The sequence below is a fragment of the Falco rusticolus genome, chromosome 9, assembly GCF_015220075.1.
Source record: "Falco rusticolus isolate bFalRus1 chromosome 9, bFalRus1.pri, whole genome shotgun sequence".
Taxonomy (NCBI): Eukaryota; Metazoa; Chordata; class Aves; order Falconiformes; family Falconidae; genus Falco; species Falco rusticolus.
This window is the reverse complement of record NC_051195.1, coordinates 36271058-36284137: the sequence shown is the minus strand read 5'-3', so window position 1 is coordinate 36284137 and position 13080 is coordinate 36271058. Positions and strand designations below refer to the sequence as shown.

Here is a 13080-nt window from a genome sequence, read left to right as displayed (position 1 = left end):
TAATGAGTCGTTATTCATTATGATGGTGAGTATAGGGAAGGCAGATGGCATGGTAATTTTATTGATTCTGTGATCCTACTATAGCTCGCTGATTAAGTAGGATTGAATGCCACAGTTAGTGTGGCCAGAATTACATGAAATTCTGTTTTGATTCAAGGATACCAGAGAGTAACTTTCAGATAGCACTGCTGGTGAGGCCCACCAACCATGATCTTTTGCTATCTTCACTTATTATTTATAGCAACAAAATTTTGTATGTAGTCTTCTAGAATGTACATTTCACAACTTCCACTGCAAAATCATTTCCACTGAAGTTGTTCTATTGATCAACTACTTTGTATTTAAGTTTTAATTTTAATTTCCAAGTGTTATTTTTAACTAGTAAGTTAGATTCACCTCACCTAGTCATAGACATACAGATGTTAAATATCCTCTGAGGTTTAACAGAGAGACAATCATATATGTTCACCTTTAGAGACCATTCAGCTCACCTACTTAGTAGGAAAGCACCTTTGCTGGGTGCTCTACCATTTCTACCTGCTTGGTAGGTAGGCAAAATTTGCTGTGGGAAAGTAACATAATTTGTAAATAATTCAGAAATTACATTCCTTGATTCAGAATAATTTTGAGATGCTTTAATATTGCCATTTCTCTTTGTACTTTAAAGCATTTAGTGGCCTTATCCAAGAACAACGCAAACATCATAGAGTTTTATAAACTTATCGTGCAAATATCTTGATACCTCAAAGCATGGGGTTTAGTTGGCTTCAGTAGTAATGATGACATGATCACCATTCTTTTAACAGAATTTATCATGCTACTAAGCTATTCTTTCTGTATTGCCCAATATATCACCAGAGCTGTGTGAAGACCTTGAAGGAGTTATTCTTGGTCTTTCCTCTACTGGTAATTCATTGGCACCTTTTTCTGCATGAAGTAATTTATATATTATCCTCTTGTTCCTTTTTGTTCTGTTCTTTTTTCTTTTTTGTTTTTTTGGTTTTTTTTTTTTTTTTCTAGCTTGTTTTGTTCAATACCCTTTGATATATACAATTTAGTTCTTTCTAGAGATCTGGTTGCAGCTGCTTTCATTATTAGATCCCCTTTGATATTAAGAAGAGTTTAAGCTATTTAAAGCATGGAGTGAGACACTACAGCAATATAGATGATCTCTAGCTTCCAGTGTGTCATAAAATCTGCAAGGCATATATGTATATAATATATGTGCATATATATGCACACACATACATATAATATAATATTGTATATTATAATCTGTCCACAAGTGCTTGAACAAGTGATTCTTCTGGTATGTACATACCTTGATGCATGCATATATATATATACAAACAAATTGTACAGACAATTGCTGGTTTTATGAACCTTCGAATTTTGAGGTGATTACTTAAGTCCAATGCAGTCAATGAGACAACTGAAGAATGAGGAAACTATATGTTCTACCTGTCAATCCAAAGTTGACAAATTTTGGTTTTATTACTCCTAAACTTCCTTCATGTTTTTCATTGATAATTCTAATTTATAATTCAGTTCTAATTTCTTCCTTAATCCAAGAAAAAATTTCATTTCAAAACAGTTGTTACTCTAGAGAAGTGTAGTTGAACTGTGCTACATCTAACCTAAGATGGTAACATTTATTGCTGTTTACATTTTATATAATATATATGTATTTATGATGTTTCTTATTTGCAATAATTTCATTTTTGTACTTCATCTGAAGCTACATGACCAATCTGTATAAAACCGCATATTAATATTAAGCGGTTGACTTGTGCCAGCCTAGCTGTTATATATATACTTATAGCATTAATACTTAAAACTAAACAATTCTGTTGAAAGTCTGTAAAATTCTGAGTACTTTCTGTAGGAAGTGGAGAGCAATCAGATCTCCACTGGGACATATGGTCTCTCCTAGAGAAGTTTTTGCCTTGCATAGCCTTTGGCCAAAGCCCACCATCTGTAGTTTCAACTTTTCTTCCAGCTGCTGATAAAGGTGAAGTATAGAACATATGCTGCAGAAAGAGTAACCTTTACATTAGGGTTTGGGGTTTTTTGGTGGTTTTGTTTTGGTTTGGTTTTTAATATTCAGAGACATTTTCCAACAAAATATTTGTTAATGTAAACCTTGGATACAAGTAAAACTCAATTTTGATCAAATTCAGATCTTAAAAAAATAGGTATACAACTAACAACTCCAGTGGAGCATGGACTAGCTATTTGTCAAAAGAATTAGCTTTCTCAATTTTGGAAAAAATGTAATGCAGAATGATACAGACATCTTCTTCTTATATTTCAGGCATACGCATATATGAAATGGAACCTACAGTCTCTTGTTGCCAACTGAGAATCGGTATCATTGATGTATCATTTAAACAAATATGTTTGACGCGCTGTCAGTTTTACCCCAGAATGATCCCAATGAGCTTGAAAATGGTTATATGCAAGCAACAGAGGAGCCTAAAATTACTTGGCAAGACACAATTAGTGAACACACTACTTCTATCCACCTAAATATCATTTTTTCAAGCTAGCTTAGATTATGAGGGAAACCAACTGCATAGCAAACACGTCTGCCACACAAAGCTTCCACATCATTTCATATAACTCGGTGCAGTTCACAGCGCCTGCTCCCAGAAAGCCTAGGAAAGAAGCTACAGGTAGCGCTGCAGGACAGGACCGAAGCGAATGAGCAGAGCTACAGGTACACCAGCAAACTTCTTTAATAGCTTCTGCCTAGTCAGTGCATGGTTACATACAGTGAAAGAAGTTAATGAGTATCAGAATTCATTACACACAAGAACAAATGATTATAGCAATATAATCTAATTGATTGAATCAACATGGTTGCACACCCCAAGCATTTTTATTTGCTTTTGACCCTGAATGAAGTGAAAGTTGTGGAACTAAAAATTTTAGATATTTTCACATGCTAAATGACTGACAAAGAGCATAATAAACAATGGAGGCATAGCATTTGAAATATATGCCTGCAAAGCTGATGGAAGGCAAAGTAATGAGAAGACTGTGCAGAACAGGAGGACACGACACTTGTCAAAAGGAGGTGTATTCTTTCATGGCTTGAGGAACATTTAAAATGACACATCTGCTGTGTTCTCAAATCCAGCTCCTGTTTCAAAAAGCCTATTCCCTCCACTTTTTACCAAGAGCAAAGAACAGCAAATACTTTAAAATAAAATGTATATAGTAAATAGAAGCTGACTATGAAGTAACTAGATAAATACAATTTTACTGATGAGACACACTTCATAGGTAAATTTGAAAACCACAGATAAAAACATTTTAAGCTCCAATTTCAACAATTACTTTTAATTTTCTTTCATAATGTTTTTCTTTGCAAGACTATAAACACCTTAGTTTCTCTTTCATTTCCTTAAAACATGAACAGGGAATATGCTTAACATCCTTCTTCCCTCATTGCCCTCTTCAGAGCACTTACATTTATGTACTTCTTCCAGGAAATGTGTTTGACAAAGCATCAGTAACACTTATTTTCATAGCATTTCCAGAAATGATATTACAACCATAAACAGCGTTTTAAGAACTAAATCCTCATCTCAGAACTTGGGGGAAGGGGAGGGAAAAAAACCCTTCCCCCCCTCCCCCCCCCCCAAATAAATATCAGATGGTCATGAGGCCAAAAGAAGAACACTCAGCTGAGTTTATTTCCAACATAAGTCAACTGAGCTTGCCCTCATCATCATTACTCAATACTTTTTAATCTCTTAAATGGATTTTTGAAGGTTAAAAGGATATCTTTTTGGCTCCCAATGATAAAAATTTGCCTTAAAACTTATCTTCTGGTTTATAGCAGCATTTTGGGCACATACTATGCAGCTTACTATTGATTACAAAGGTGTTCACTTTGGCAAAAGCTGCAGTGAATTCTGAAACAGTAAGCCAGTCACCTGTGCAGCATGACGTTAGTCTAAACTTTGTCGTCATGACAATTTTGTATCATATTATTGTTGGCAGTTATTTAGAGGGTTTTAAAAGTGTATATAGGCACTTCTTGTACGGGAAGGATTTTATAAGAATAGCTGTAATGGTTTTGTACGATGATCTAGCATGAGATCAGACAGATCAGTTAAGGTAGATTACCACAAGAAGTGCTTCCAGATAATGCAAATGCTGCTTTAAAATAAGCTGGGGTCATTTCCAAAATGAACACCTTCCTCATGAAGCATTCATTCACACAATCCCAGGTTTCACCTGACAGGCACTCGGGGAAATGCTAATATTTTAATTGAATCCTGATCAGCACATCATTGGGATGCATGACACAAAGGAACTTAACTAGAAGTTAGTGCACACAACATCAGCCTCGACTGAGAATGCTCTGTGCTATTCCCTATATAGCCTCATTTATAGGAACCTGAACTGAAACCGTAGAAGAGGCTGCGTATGATATTTTTTTTGGGGGGGGATGTTTGTTTTTGGTTTTTTTTTGCCCTGAAAGACAATGTCAAAGCGTATCAGTATGCACACGCGTTGTTTCAGGAAGCCCTAATGAGATATGCCATTGTACACCAGTTTGATTACTGGGCTTTTTATTTGGGATACCACATCAAATTCTAAACAAAAATTCCTCCTTAAACATTGGCCCTAAACTTAACACCAGCTTGACTGAGTAGCCCTTGTACTCATCTGCTGTGCCGTTATTTTGGATATGTGTGTGCATTTGTCCGAGCAGACTGGATTGAATGAAGACAAACGTGACACTCATCAGCACGAGCCTTACCTGACTGACCAGGGGGGGGGATTCCTGATGATCCTCTGGGCAGACATAAAAATACTGTGAGGACTGCGGCTCTGTTTCCCGAACATGGCTCAATGGCAATCGGTTTAGGAGCACCCTGAAAAAATGAGATACCTATGTAACATCTGAGATTTCCAGTTCAGTTTTACTCGTACATCTTTAATTTATTTTAAGGTTCACTGTAACAGTAGGAAGATACTTTTCCCAGTTAGTTCTTCACATTTAAAGAGATCGTCCTACCGATGTTAATTGACTTTAACATGGACTTTAACAGCCTACACTGCAAACCTAACCAAACAGAAAAATTAAATGATCATAAAGACAACAAAATTATACTTAATTTTATAGCTCACTAAATGTACTGATATCAAGTTCTCAAAATTTAGAAAATAGCAAAACCTTCTGATATACACATTGGTGTCTCAAAGTACCAGAATTTTTACTATTCTGATAACAAGTGAAAGTATTGTGCCTCAACAGCATCCAGTCAGTACCTAGACAAAACCTAATGCCAAAACCATAAAATGAGAGCAAATCTATATTATATATAGATATATAAAGATAGCCAATCCCTCTTGAGTTTCCCAGCCCAGTAAGTCTGCCTTCTCTGTACCTGTCCTGGTAAGCAAATGATTTCTTTAAGGCAGGACTCTCCTGAATTTTTTTGCATATGCAGAAAACAGCTGCAGTGTTACTGTATTTGAATAAACTTGGAAACCCTTTGAAAATGTTGCCTGTGTGGTTATAATCTTACTTTGTCTTATATAAAGCTATTATAATAGTGGTTTTGCTGGCAGTAGGTATGTGCTGTAACCAAGTATATCACTCTTATTAGCTATACAGATCGTTTAATTTGCTTAGTTAACTTTCAACTGAATGGTTGCTGCCATATTGTTCTGAAGTTACCAAGACTGAGGATACTAGGAGCTGGATAAAAGCAAAGCAGTCTACAAAGCCATAGAGTAAGAAGTTTCTAATATGATAGTTTACAATGTTTGCATATTTTCATGCTTCCATGTTTTGTGTTCACTAAGAGATAGGCATTTCATTTTTGAGAGCTCAAAAGTTTAGTCAAGCAGTAGACATTTCTAAAAACATTAGGTCAAAATCAGCAGAAGCATTTGTGGGTTTTTTTGTTTGTAAATTTTTAGAATGTCTGTCATGTTCCAAGGCAAAATATGAGTTTGATGTTTTGATTCAAAATTCAAAGCCATAAAACTTTCCATTTATATGCAAAATGCAATGTATATATAAATGTCAACTGATTCAAGTATACTAAGAAAAATGATAGTATAGCCAAGTTGAATACACTGCAAAGTACTAGATATAAAGAAAACAAAGGCGCTTCCATCATGTAAAGTAATTATCATTTTCTATTTTCCTACCTCCAAGTAACCAACATTTATTACTGCTCAGTGAAGATAAGAAAACAGAGAATACAGCAATAAATTGAACAATAGATAAATATACTTATTTTTTTACTTCATGGTCATATTTGAAAGACATTTCTATAGATTCGTTTGAGGCGATAGCATTAAAATAACTTGGGTGAGTAATGTCATCTAATTTAAAATTGCCATGACATAATGAATGACAACTTACATTCACTACAACCTTACCAAACAATGAAACAGACAAGTAAAACCCCAAAAGCTTCAGCTAAAAATGTTATTTTTTTAAAAAAACATAAGAAATATTTTCTAAACTGAGTGCATTGGATTTGTAGCACTCACTGATCATTTTTGGTAAGGTATTGGCTCACTGTAGTCCAAAGGAACAGATGAAGGGAACAGATTCTGAACTTGTGTAAGCTGGTGTGTATCTGTTCCTTTCCATGGATCTATTGTCAGCAAAACATTTAGACAGGCATTGCTGGATAATATGATTCTATACTAAGAGCAATGCAGAAAAGGGAAAAACCAGAATAAATATTAGCAGTGTTGATTGCGCATGCACAAAAATAGTACCAGTGGATTTTTCGAAAATAAAGGTGTGGGAAAAATTTCTTAATAAGGCTTCTTTGACTTCGATATATTGTAGAGCAATGTAAAAAACATGCAAAAATAATGGTAATTCCTCTGGTCATAACATTTAATATAGAACAGGGTTTTGATGGGATCATTCAAATCAGCAGATAGTCTGTGCCCTGGGCCACTTAAATCTAATCAGACAAGTGCAGGTGTAGAATAATGCAACACAGCACTGACAGCAATCTGGTGTATACCTCTCTGCTTGCTTCTCCCACTATTACGTGCTTTCATTCACTCCTACCTGTTGCACTCTCAGCTGTCCAAATCCAAAGCTTCCCACCTGCCACACACCCATATCACACCTCCTCTTGGACCTAAAGATGTGCCCCTTCATTCCAGCACTTCTACCTATATCTCTTTCCCCCACTACCCAGACAGGGACGCAGCTCCATGCCAGTTAAGACCCCCTGCTTCCCACTTCACCCTGCACTGGCCTTGTTCCTGCACCTTCAGTGCAAAATAGACTTTCCAGCTCTAGGAGAGTTTCTGCAGCAGCAGCTGGGAACCGATTGCACCAGGTGCTCCTCCTGTGCATGGACAGAGTGCCATAAACTGGGCAGGGGGTTAGTCGGTGACTCCTGTGTGCTCACTAGCAGGATCAATAGATTCTACCTTTGCATACGGTGTCATGGACCATCTTCCACTATATATCAGAAGAGCAGCACCTGAATCTTCATACAGCATAAATTAAAATAGTAGGTACTACTAATGTAAGCAATAGAGTAAGTCATCTTTCCTCATTTGTCACAACAGCAAATCAAATGACGCGATTCCTTTCTATGTGAAAGCAGACAAAATGAAATCATCTTTCAAAAATGTAATTCAGAATACAGTTTATACAGACACACAACTGAAAGAAACAAATTTACCATTATGCCTTTTGATTTGGTTAATAATTACTATGCTATAAATCAAATTATGATACTTTCTATTGCTGTGAAAAGCTGTCGTTAACAGGCCCTGTCCTCTTCTGTTTGAAGTTTATACTAATACTTTTCAAAATGCAATTGGAGGAAATTATTTCTGATAAATATTTTTCAGAGGACTTCATCCAAAAATCAAATACAGTAAGAATTTTGTATTTGTGCTTATTTGTTCTTTTATAGAACTTTACGACTGAAAAAGCAGATGTCTTACCTTACCTCACATCATTCAGATTCACTAGCAAAAACCCACAGAAGCATAGAGCAAATGATAATAATTTAGATACCCTAAGGTTTGTCAGTTGTTTAAAGATAAATACATAACCATGAATCAAAGTTATTTCACAGTGATATAATATGTTCTCTGAAATGTGCCATTTATCATGCATTTTCCACGGGGTTTTTTGGAAGAGATAAGGCACATGTTTATTTGCCCAAAGCACTTAGCTACCATGATTTACTTGCTCAAATTACCTCCCTGCCCTCCCCACCCCCACCCCTCCCCTGTACATAAAGTGACTGACGTTTTTGCCAAAAAGCACAAATAACAATCACAGAGTTAATGAAACTTTATCAGTGGAAGACAGAATAAGAAAATACTTTTATTTAACGATCTTTTATATTCCCTTTCTTACACATACTATGACAGAAAGAGGTTTGTCAGTTGAGAAGGTGAAAAAGAAGAAGAAAACCACAGAGGAACAAAAAGGTGAAAAAGCATATATTATTATTTATAGTGAGAAAAGAAGATTAAGTCAGTGGATGCAGAGAGAAGACGTATAAGTGGAGAGGGTAGGGAACAAAACAGAGAAGAAAAAAGTAGCTAAGTTTTTTGCACAGTTTAAACGTGCAGTCATATATTTATTCACAGGAAACAAGCATCAGTAGTCATCTTCCCAGGGTCCCAGATTTTTATATGAGAAAATGTTCTTCATTTGCCAGATTTTTTTTTCTGAAAATCCTACAAAGACCTACCCAAAGTCGAGCTGCCTGGCTGAGTTTGTGAGGAATTACTGAGCTTTGCTCACTCTTGATATATTTCTATAAGAAATAAAATAGGGCTGGGTTAATTTTTTATATGCAAACGACTGATGACAATACTACTGTTACTGGCAGAAAACCCCAGTGAATCTTGCATTGTGCTCTTTACCTGCTTAGGAAAAACACAAATGAATAGCTTTAAAGTCCAGACCAAGAAGAAGCTGGGAAATGTGTCCTGTCATACTTGGTGGGCAGGAAAGGCAGCAGAAGGCAGCGGCATGAAGAGATGAGAAGAGCAGGAGAACACAATGATGACTAAGGGGATGTTCATGGATCTGCTATAAGGGTTCAGAATGTCTTTGGGGAAAATTCACTGAAACTTCAGCATCAATTTGTATCTATCAACAAAAATCTTTAATACTGAGAATACAGGAAGATGAAAAGTGTAAAGTGTTTTGCCTCTATCTGTATTCCAAGAAGTGGTGTCTCACAGAAGTGCTATAAAACTTTGGATTTTCAGTACTAAGTAATATCTATATGTACTTTTTGTTCAGCATTCTAAGTTAGGTGCATCCAATTTTTAAGAGTGCATTATTATACCATAAGACAAATAGATCAAGTAAAACTAAATGGCTCCAAACTCATGCCAAAAAAGCAATTAGAAAATTGAATCAAGGAATTAAGGATTAATGTGAGCGTGTTACACCTGTCAGCAGTAATAAGTATTTTGACAAGAACAGAATAAAGTTTGACAGTGTGCACAAACACAGATCTGATATATAAATCAAGTACTAAAATGCAAACAACTATGCATTAATCATTGTAATGTTTCTGAACTAAAATGGTCTTAGTGCTACTTAGAAGAATTCATTATAAATAAAACTTCATCTCTTCTCTTAAAAAAACCAAACCACACACAAGCTTGACTTACACTTTTTGTTTTAGTAATAAATGATGGCATTTTAAACTTAGTTTTTAATCATGTTATTATAACAGAACTAATTTGGTGAATTCTACATAAACTAAGCTTGACGGCTTGGCAAATAAAAAATCAAATCTGTTGTTGTGGCAGGATTAGTACCAGACTCAGAATGTAAACAGTGACTTTTCTGGAGTTCAGTGTGCAAGAATTCAAAGAAGAGAAAAGAAACAAGACTGCGTCCTCTGCAGAAGTAAGGAATGTAGAAAAGGAGGAAACGTAAAATTGAGACTCTTATATTACAAGCATCCACATCTTCATTTTCTTTCATCTTCAGGTTCTTTTCCTGAATTCTTGGTTATTTTCTGAGTTCCTTGATTTGTTTGTGATAAGCAAGTCTCAGATTTAGAAAAGCACTTCAGTACCTAAGCTGGATTTTGATCCGATTTAAACACCTACATGCAAACCCCAAAGCCTCAAAACCTTGTTCAACTTAGTTTCAATTTCCCAACAGATGAAGCTCTCCTGTACTTGCCCAGGCACATCCTGGTCTCTTTTACACCCACTCCGGATTCAGTGGCAGTTGACCCAGCTAGCTGTTCTCAAAAGCTGCTTACCAAATTATAGTTTTACAATACAGTTGTGGCTACTTTCTTTTAAGCCACAGTTGAAAGCAGAAATAGCTCTGCTCTTTGTGGAAGGAGGATTAAATCTGGTTTTCCCATTCAGCTTTTACTAAATGCTTGAGGTGAAACACACTGACTTATAATCAAAGATGCAGAGTAAAATGCTGTGGCTGCTCTGACCACTTTCAGTGCAGTAAACACAGGCTTTTCAGCAGTACAAAGGAGGAAAAGAAAATCCAGCCTCTCAAATTCACAGAATTCCATTGAAGTAATTTGGTGGGGCCCTTTTGGCCATTTTGCTGCAGAAACTTCAAATGTCCCTTGCACAGCTATCCTGCTAAGAGAAGGAGATGGGAGACTCCCACCTGTAGCTAGCTTCCATCCTATCCCCATCTGATTTTCTCCATGGTCATTTGCCAAGGGAATCAAAACCAACAGTAATGTCAGAGATAGAATGAAACGCTGGCTGCCCCTTGCAGCAGAAGCCCAGGTCTTTCACAGCACCCACTGCTGCCCTAAGGAGAACCTGAAACCAAGCAATGCCTCAGGCAGAAACATTGCAATCAATACTGCTGCTTTCTTAAACTATCAGTGCTATACTGCATTACTATTCACAATGCTGGGTACTTATCGACTAACGCTCATTAACATACTTTAGAGTATGACCTTCCTACCCACCCAAAAGTTTTGACAATTTTCTCCGCAGATTATTCCATGACTAATAAGCCTTAATGAGAGTGCAACAGGAAAAAAAGAAAAAAAAAAAAAAGCTTTCAACACACATAATTTGTGTCCCAGGACAAATATACTTTAGGAAATACAGCAACAGAATAAATAAGCAGGGCTGGAGTTCTGAACATTGTTTTGTGGCTGGCATAGGAAGCACTAGTGCTTCATATGATCTTAGGGTTTTACTGAAATTATAAGCATCCACTAAAGGTTTTCATTTAATCCATCCTGTAAAATTCCTTCTCTTGCAATTAATGAGTGGAAACTTTATCTCATCTAAACCTACAAGAATGGCCCAGAGTCTGAGTGTCCTCAACACTTTAGTCTTCTACTCTGTACTGTGTTTTGCCTGAGGATTTCTTAATTTCTAACTTCGGTTAATGAGGCCCCATTAACCCATGTGAGGTATATAACCATGTTACCTACAGCAGTAAAAGATGGAGAATGTTTTGGAGTACCTTAAAATTCTTCCACTTATAATGAACAAGACCTGAGGTAACTGCCTTGCCTCTGTGACTGAGCCAGCCAGCACTGATTTACTGTGGCACCCTACCAACTCTCACTTGACCTTCAGAATGAACCAGTTTTCCCAGAAAACTTCTATAGCGTCTCATGGAGCTGAGATAGACAGCCTTATTGATAACAAAATGTCACCTCACCAAAATTACACTAACAATTCTTATTAGAGTTTTTTTAAAGTGAATTATCTTCCCAGAGTAATTTTGCTTCATTGTTTTCACAGAATATAAATCTCTATTAATTTCCTTGTTTCAACATAGCAATCGAAACCTTAGAATATATCGGTACATTATTTTCCATAAGAAAAACTGTGACAATTAACAATAAAAAGAACACATTATAATTGCCAAGCTGCAATTACAGCCCCAGTGAGCAAAACACATAGTTATTCTTCAATTTATTGTCTTACCTCTCAGTCTCCACTATATCAATATGCAGTGATAGGCTGCATTCTTTTTTGTGGTCTTTTCTGTGGTTGTTAGTTAACAAAGGTCATGTACTGATGTTAAATTTATGTATTAAATTGAAAGTGTTCATGCTCGGAAGAGCCATGTTTTTATTATAAGAACTACATTTATTTACAACAAAGTTACTCTCAGTTGATCTAGTAAGAGACTTTGTTTCAAAATCTAATAGTATGTCATAGATCATTTTATTAGCAGGAGTGTTATGAATTGACATTCTGATTAAAGCTGATTTATTAAGACAAAGCTAGAAGAAACACCTGCAGATGCATTTGTTTTCAATGGGATTTCTGCAAAGAACTCCTAGTCAGGTTTCCTATTCAGCTTTCATCCTACTGCCTAGAGGTTGCTTTTCCTGAACTGTGACACTAGTGTAAAGCATCCTGCAGTTTTCTTGACTTTCAGAAGTGGCTGAAAAGAACACAAAACACTGAAGTTAAATCAAAATACCAGGTAACTCTAAGGCACATCACATTTCTTTTTATGTGTGTCCACGTAAACGGTTTCCTACCTCTTCATACTGTTAAATAAACTTAGTTTTACTTTACTGTTACCTCTTGCCCACTAATAAGAGTAATTTCAGGTTAATCTGGAAAATACTGAACATAACTTACAATGGATGGTGCGTGTAGTATTTGTACTGGATTGCTGCCAGAGTTATCCCCAAGAGCCTCCAGAACATTCCCCTATTAAACTGTTTGAGTCTGATTAAAGGCCGGCAATGCTAGTGTCCAGTTTGTGAAATTTATCTTGGCAGCAGCTAGCTAGATCCTGTTGGAAAAAAAACACCTGAGACCCTATGTCTGTGGCATGTAACAAGCATCACACATCCCCAGATACTTTCTTGTACATTCTTCCTACTACCATTTCAAATTCTGTAAGTTAAAGAGGTGGTGTGCAGTGGAGCGATGCTAATGGGTAGGTGTTTCCCAGGTAAATACATCTGTTGGATCTCCAAGGATTATAAACAAGAAGTAGATAATTCTGTTGTTCCTTCACAATTCAACCCTAAAGGCTCATCTAGGAAAACTGACATAGCACTGGTGACAAATTACTGACAGTCCACCACTGTTCGGCCTTGGGCTAATCACTTG

The 13080-nt window shown here is 36.3% G+C and overlaps 1 protein-coding gene across 2 annotated transcripts in view; it reads right to left on the bottom strand.

The window, feature by feature from the left end:
- Positions 1–13080, bottom strand: part of ATRNL1 (attractin like 1) — a 525096-nt gene that overhangs the window by 49394 nt on the left and 462622 nt on the right. For both annotated transcript variants that reach the window (XM_037400754.1, XM_037400753.1), the window contains one exon: positions 4778–4892. In XM_037400754.1, the coding sequence (XP_037256651.1) occupies positions 4778–4892 (115 nt within the window). The remainder of the gene's footprint in view (positions 1–4777; positions 4893–13080) is intronic.